This window comes from Bidens hawaiensis, unplaced genomic scaffold, assembly GCF_021521415.1.
Source record: "Bidens hawaiensis isolate Kalapana, Puna unplaced genomic scaffold, B.hawaiensis_p1.1 tig00002525_1, whole genome shotgun sequence".
In the NCBI taxonomy this organism is placed as follows: domain Eukaryota; kingdom Viridiplantae; phylum Streptophyta; class Magnoliopsida; order Asterales; family Asteraceae; genus Bidens; species Bidens hawaiensis.
In genome coordinates, this window is record NW_027491138.1 from 201,686 (window position 1) to 209,814 (window position 8,129).

General features: G+C 33.4%; 1 protein-coding gene across 1 annotated transcript; it reads right to left on the minus strand.

Annotated features, from left to right (window-relative positions):
• Nucleotides 1-1,926: 1,926 nt before the first annotated feature.
• LOC143619845 (putative methyltransferase At1g78140, chloroplastic) lies at nt 1,927-6,615 on the minus strand. Its single transcript, XM_077091675.1, has 8 exons — nt 6,511-6,615; nt 6,317-6,420; nt 6,083-6,223; nt 5,700-5,784; nt 5,377-5,570; nt 4,788-4,899; nt 2,566-2,673; nt 1,927-2,133 (listed from the first exon to the last, which is right to left on the minus strand). The coding sequence occupies exons 1-8, from the start codon at nt 6,610-6,612 to the stop codon at nt 1,993-1,995; spliced, it is 987 nt and encodes a 328-aa protein (XP_076947790.1). The 5' UTR covers nt 6,613-6,615; the 3' UTR covers nt 1,927-1,992.
• Between the last annotated feature and the right edge of the window lie 1,514 nt (nt 6,616-8,129).

The window sequence follows — 8,129 nt, forward strand, 5'->3', positions numbered from 1 at the left end:
GTTGAATCCCTCAATAAATTCAACAAAACCATGGAGGTGGTCTCTAATGACAAAAAGGAAAAAAGCCGAATGAGAGATTTGGACTTCCTTACAAGAGTCTTCAGTAACCTAAATCCGGTCGATCAAATGCTGATGGAAAAGCAAAAGGAACGTATCCGAAAGAGGTTGATCGAAGAAGACCAAGCCGAAGAATAAGAATAATGTTTTTTTAGTACTTTAATTTTTATTTTATTTTTAGATATTAATGTGTTTTTTTTTAATGTGTGTTTTTTTTTAATAATGTATGAGTTTTTTTAATAATACGTTTTTTGAATATATTTATAAAAAAATAAAAAAAAAACCCGCTGGAGCCCCTGCTCGCGCCCCTCCACACCAGGGCCAGGGGCTCCAGCGGGGGCTCCAACACCCATCTTATCCAGTTTCTCTCTCTGCCACACGTCACAATATTATTGGCTGGAGCCCCCACTCGCGCCCCCCACACCCCTCAGCCTAACAAGCAATCCAACAAGCCCTACTTCTAAGATGGGCCATTCCATTTAAGCCTAGATTCTACTATCAACTGACAACTTGGCTTATAACATGCTATCTTTTTTAAAGGAATATTGGTTTTGAATAATCCCAACCACGGCCTAGTGGTAAATATCAGTCCCAACTTTACACTTGTCTGCTGACCGTCCCAACTATTAATGTATTTGTTTTTAACGAGCCGTGACTAACGGATGTTAACTCCGTTAGTAATTTGCTGACGTGGACCTTCTTCTCCGGCCGCATCACGCCGGAAACTTGCCGGAAACCTGCAACTCGCCTCCATTCTCCCTAATATCGTCACACCGTCTCCCTCTCTCTTCAAAAGACATCGGAAATTAGAAAATGAAGTAGATTTCATCTTCTTTCATGGCCAATCCATATATACCAAACCCGATTTTAGTTTCAAAAATTTGAAATTAATGTTACACGATTTACAAAATAAGCATAGGGCTTTTGTTAAGAGGATAAAAACGAGTCGAATGATGTGTCAATTACCTCGAATGGTGCACGATTGACGAGGGTGGACTTCGCCGGAGACAACAACGGCGGCACGTCGGTTAGGTTTCGAATGAGGGGAAAGATAGAGAGAGATGGTGTAACGATATTAGGGAGAATGGAGGCGGGTTGCAGGTTTCCGGCAAGTTTTCGGCGTGATGCGGCCGGAGAAGAAGGTCCACGACAGCAAATCACTAACGGAGTTAACATCCGTTAGTCGCGGCCCGTTAAAAACAAATACATCAATAGTTGGGACGGTCAGCAGGCAAGTGTAAAGTTGGGACTGATATTTACCAATAGGTCATAGTTGGAATTATTTAAAACCAATATTCCTTTTTTAAACCTCACTTTACTATTTTTATATTATTTTGCTAATATACAACTTTAAAGACATAAAACTATAAAAATAACTAGTCAGACCAAAACTTCAGCTCGAATGGTCGTAGTTTAGATTTTTTTTACATTAATTTTGGCACCCTAGTGATAACAGGCTAACTTCTTACAAGATAATAACATTTCAGATATTTCTTAATATAAGATTTGCTTAACATAAGAAAATAAAGGGATAATTGTTTTTATTCCCATTTAAACTTGCAATTTTTTTTTAGAATGCAAGGTTTTAAAGCATGATATACAATGCTTTTGAAGTAAAATAGGAACATTGTTTATATGATTGTCATTATATGTATTTGTTGATGCCAAAGCATATATCATTGGAATTTCAGTGATCATACTAGGCTTTAAAAATTTTGGATCTCAATATCGAAAACCGAGACGCCTAAAAAACAAATTCCAGTATTAAGTTGCGACTAATGGCCCCATTCAGACATACAAATGAATGTAAAAGATACAATTTAGAGAAGTCATTTTTCCGTGAATTAATCATGCTGTTGTGCATACAATTGTTACCATGATACTATTAGCTAGAGCCCCTTTTATCTTCATGGATATTTGACCAGGCAAGCATGTCTAATTCGGTTTTCGGGCAGCGATCATGATAAATCGTCTATTTCTAACATAAGTGTAATTCACCAGTCCACAATTTGAACACATGTCTTTTAGCTCACTTTCAGATAGGCAAACATGACTCCCTGATATATGCCTGTAAGCCTACAATCAAATAGTATAGACATCACTCCTTGATAACTCAAATTCTCCCTTTTTCTAAGTTGTCCAAAATGGACGGTTTAGATAATATGTCAAAACAAACAATTTTGGTGTGTTTCATAACGTGTCAAGTCAGATTATGTTGACTTGAAAATTTTTTGTTCTCTTTTTGAACTTTTCATACAGAATTAAATCGTAAATGTCAAATATTTAAGAACAATACACCAAACCACACGTTTAAAATGTTAATTTAATTTGTATTTGATTTAATTGCACTTTCATTATTATTTTCTTTATTATTAACACTAAAAACAATCTAGTCTGGCCCATTAATAAGAAAATGGTCGAAATTACCAACTCGGTTCCTTTTTATCATTGTCATTATCTTTTTAATTTGGTGGTGGGGGATAGAAGAAAATCATATTAAAGGCATACCTTGCGTATAGGTGATAAAAAGGGGATACGTGAATACGGACCATCTACTATGTGGGCGGTGGCCACAAAAACCCCTCCAGGTCGTAGAATTCGACTTATTTCAGCAACCTGTGATGTGTTATTGATTATTTGAAAATGAGTATGGAAAATACTCGAGCCAAATATAGAAAAAAAAAACAAGAAATGGGTGAAAATGATTGTAAGTCACTCGGAGTAATACTTTTAATACATAAAACCTCCTAAACCAATCTACCAAAATATTAGATTAAATATTCATTTTCATGATCATATCTGACGCACTAATGATTTATAAAATGACTAAAACGATTGCGACAAAAAAGTATTCCATGTCAAGCCAATCTCACATGATTACCCAACTCATTAGCCACGCTTGTTTTGCAATCACCGGTTCTAACACTACAAATTGAAAAATGACAACTACAATATTCACATACGTAAAAACTTTGACGTTTAGCTCAAAAAGGTCAAAAGAAGATTATTTAACTATATGAAATATTGAAATGTCATGATTAATGGTTTCTCTTTTCCTGTTGTATTTTTTTTTCTACGCTCCTTGCTTAAATCTTTGTAAAATACATTCGCCGTTAAAGAAAATGTCTAACATACCCGTTAAATACCATCAATTTTCTTATAAGTACATTAAAAAACACCCAAAAACTATTATTTAGACACGTTATGCAATATTATTCAATATTCATTGTTGCCAACGACATTAGATTTTAGTGTTACATCTCCCAACTACTTTGAGGAGTAATTTTCTAGTGTACCAAAAAGACAGCTACTTGTGTAAAGAAATTGCAAAAAAGGTTCATGTGGTTTAACCATTTTGTAATTTTGGGCCCATACTTTAAAATAGTAAACTTAATTTAAATATTTATGAGAGGCTACACGTTTAGTCCCCACCACTAATCACATTTATTTTTAAGGAAAAAGCAATGTCGCGTTTCACCCATGTGACGGCAATCTTTTTATTTTTAAAGTTGAAACTCTAATAAATAGTTTTCCAAACTGAAACTTCTGTGTCGACTTCATCACTTTTGATTTCTAACTCGAACCTTCGATTTTATTGGGGATTCAAATAAAATGGGGTTAACATCACATAAAAGATTATTTTATTATGGTTTCAGTTTTAAAATACACAATTCACATGAATGATACATGTGATTAGTCATTACTAGTCCTTTGAAAAGTAAGAAAGATTAATAGTGGGGGACTAAACATGTAACTCTTTCACAAATTTTTGGAACAATTTATAAAATCTAAACCAAATAATCAAACCGTATAAAATATTTGTGCAAATTAATCAACTTTGCTCAACATTGTGACGGAGGGGTAAAACCATGTATTTACACATCCAGTTCGCTTAAAAGCATGAAGTTATCACCATCGTAGCCTACGTTCGCCATCCCCTCTCATGCAGCCAGCAACTAATATTAACCATTAAAAAACTGACCAAAAAGTATACGTAAAAACGTTGAACCACATACGTTCATTGCATCGTGTTAACACACAAAAATAAGACTGAAACATAAAATATAGAAAAAAAATAACTAAGTCAATTTAACATCTATGCGTTGCCATGGGCCTGTTAAACGGAAAAATAGACATAAAAACGTTCAACCACACACATGCGTTGAATCGCGTTAACTCGTTAAATTCAAACGTAAACGTTAAACAAAAAATTGTAAAAGATGAAAAGTATAGGACACCAAAGTTGGAAGTGAAAAAATGTTGACGACTAAAACTAAAATATATTTTGTGACATGTTTGTAAACTATGAAAAAATGTAGGGGCCAAAAGTAAATATAATAAAAGTTATATAAAAAAGAATTTAACATCGTACAAAGTGGGATGCATAATGTACATAAGGATATTGCACAATCCTCCCACTTTTATTATTATATAAATAACCAAAGCCAAAAATTATGAAGTTTTACTCACTTTTGGCAATACCTTTTTTTTCTTTGAACTGACTAATATTTCCTCCTATGTTTCAAATGAAACCAGAACTCATAACTTTTTGGTTGATAGTCATACACCTTTGTCACTAGATCGACCAAGCTAGTGGTTTTAACTTTTGGCAATACTAAAAACCGGTTATCTAATGTAACCAACTTAAATATATAATTATTATATTTTCTTAGGAAAATTGAATGGCTTTTCTATGTTGGCTACCTTAAAAAAATTTACAAAATACTTACACCACCAGATGGTGAGGGCCAACAATGAAGAGCCGCACCAGCATGCACAGCATCAATGGAACTTGAAGCGAATGGAAGCCGTGCAATATCAGCTCTAACCAATATTAACTTTCTAAAAATACATATTTACATTCAAAAAATAATTAAATTCATCTTTACTTTATGAAAGTTAGAGGTGACAGTATCTAGTTATTTACTTATGTATGGCGAATGGGATCATGGACGGAACTTAATAGGGGCAAGGAGGGGCTCGTGACCCACTTGTTTTTGGATTCAGAACTTCTAAATATAGCCATATATTTTCGCTAAGTATATCCCATATATTTTCAGTAATATTTTGGGCTCAGAATTGGTAATATATGATTTTTGATTGCCCAAAACAAGCCAACTAAAAACACTACTTATTTTTTTTTTCGCTTTTTGGTTTTTATTTAGTGAAAAAAAAAATCTAGTATTTTCGGCTCCATGTTTAAAGGTTTAAGTTCCGCCACCAAAAAAAAACAATTATGACCGGTTACAAGCCCGTTTATTTTGCCACTTCTAATGAGAACTGGTCAATGTTATTAGAATATGTAAATAAGATGTATACTCTTGAGATATGTTTCGTTCCTGCTTGACGAAGCCGTAGCACCTCTTTAACATGGTCTCCGAAAAATCTAGTGCAACAACAAGAGAAAATAGGCCGCTTTTAGCGAAAAGCCTTGAGAACATCCCACTAGCACAACTAGCGTCAATAATTCTTCCTCCAATGACTGGCTTAAGATAATCATTCATCATTTCAAACTGCAAAGAAATGATAGCAAAAAAGTTTCATAAAAAACGATGAATAACGATTTAAGTAAATGGGTCGAAACTATGACCTCTAGCCTCCTACATGAGTACATGTTCAAAATAACCTATTCATTGCGTTACCTCTTTCTCTGGGCCCGGGAAACCACCCAATATCGAAAAGCTCTGTCGCCAGCCTCTCTCGTACATGAATGATACTAAAGGCAGCCTAAATCAACAAACGCGTGATGTTCACGGTCGCATAAGGAAACATATTATTTGTGACTTTGAGGTATAAGCTGAATTCGATATTTGATTTCGTTAACGCTTGCAATCCCAATTAAGTGTTCACGTCAGAAAACAAACAAACGTACCCAGTAAAATCTCACTCATAACAGACTTGTTTGTATGGTTTGGGAATGCGGGACAAGAGTAAACGTTTCCTCTATCTCATGGAACCAGATGATACTCCCACAAGACCCATGCTTCAAAAATAATTGGAAATTCATGAAGTAGAAATAAAATACCTGAAAAGCTCAGAAGAAGCTGGCATATATCCATCAGATTTCTTGGAGCCACTGGTTATTGTTAAATCAAGATGTGTTTCATTACCACTGTAAGCCTTTTTACATGTGCTGCATTCTAAAATAAACCTAGGGGTAGAATCTCTGCAACAAAATAAATAAACAAAATTATTAATAATAATAAAAAAAAACATTAGATTGATGTAAGAGAAAAATATTTATAATTATAAAACTTACACCGAGAAAACTGGATCACCATTCCATATTAACATGTCATAACAAATTGGGCAAGAAAGCACTTGCTTCTTTGCCTTTGTTTGGTTTTCGTTTAAATCGGTTGCCTGCATTTAAAGTAAACAATCTTATTAAAAAAGTTGTTCAATTAAGCATGAATTCACATATCTAAAATGTCTTTAAATAGATGAGTTCACCGTCAACGATAGAGGCGTAATAGAGCCCCGAATTGAAGTAAGACTACTGAGTTGACTCGCTGCCGGAGCTAGCAAGAGGTTAGCTGCTGTCACCGTCGGCATTTGAGTCTCCATATTGCATGAAAACTAGCTCAAGTTAAATGATATTTATAATTGGCACTAAACACTAGTTTTCTAAAGATCCGACCCGGCTTCATCTCAAAATGGTGTATTAAGAAATTGATTAACTAACAATGGACTTAATGTTCACATTAAGGAGTAAGTTTCGTCTGCGCATTGTCAAGGAAAAACGCATTACTAAAAATTGGCCTAGCAGAAGCAGTTGCCTCATACGAAGTTGCATTAGACCAAATCCAACACTTTTTTACTATTGCAACTCTTTCCAAAGAGTTACATTAGTTTCAATATGTAACAAAAAGGTTGTATTATGTCTAATACAACTTCATCTAATGTAGTTGTGTCTAGATAATAAAGGTTGCATTAAGCCAGTTTTTTAGTAGTTAGCCAATATATAAATACCAATTTTGTTCTTGAAAAATATAATTTGAGCTTTGATTAACGAAATAAATAAAAAAAACAACAATGATAGTAATAATAGTTAACAGGATAACAACAATTTAGTAATACTAAGAAAATTATTTAGTAATTATAAGCATTAAATGAAAAAAAAAACTAAATATGCAGCTTTCATACTCATTGGGTAGTGGAGGGTGTAATAATATTTCACGGATACAAAAATATACTTTATTTTGAATACAACTCTAAGTGTGCCGTACCAAAATGTCAAAACCATAAATGAGTAAAAGGACAAACCAAGTATTGTACCAATTATGACGGTACAAAACCAATTCGGTACCACCCCATTCTATCTAAGGGCGTATCTAGGTTCCCATGACGTGAGACATATGTTTACACACCTACATGTAACATGTTTTTCATATTTAGGTGACAGATGATAAATCACCATCTGGTGAATGATTGTGAATTATTGTTAGGTAAAATATGTTAAGATTAAAAACTAGGGGTCATTAAAGTAATGTTTATAGGTAAATAACAAGTGCATTAAAAAAGCAAGCCTCTATATGTAATTGGATCAAACATTATGTTTATAACACGTTTTATAGTTGTATAAAGTATGGGTTCTTAAAATAAGTTGTAACACAACATTCTCAACTTATCATAAATTTAACGTGAATCTAAGAAGTTTATTATCACATTACTTTAAATGATATAAAAGTTATTGTAGATCATTTTTAGACCATAATTCACGGCACAATAAAGTAAAGAAAAAGAAAGTTTCAAAAAGGAATTAACAGTTTAACACTAAATATTAATTATGAAATTGGAAACAAAAAGTTAGTTATACTGATAATCTACTGTATATTTAACAGGTTTTGAATGATTGGATTGCCCCAACGCAAGTGATAAGTTGAAACGCTTGTGGCATGAGACAAGACACTTATTCGTGCTAAACAAGATCTATGTGTATGCATGATTTTTTTGAAACAATAAAAATATGATTAAATTTTGTTTATTTTAGAAAATACAATGTTAAGTATATATAGTTATCGAGTAACAACTACTAGCTCAATCTAACGGTAAAGGAGTATATATGGTTT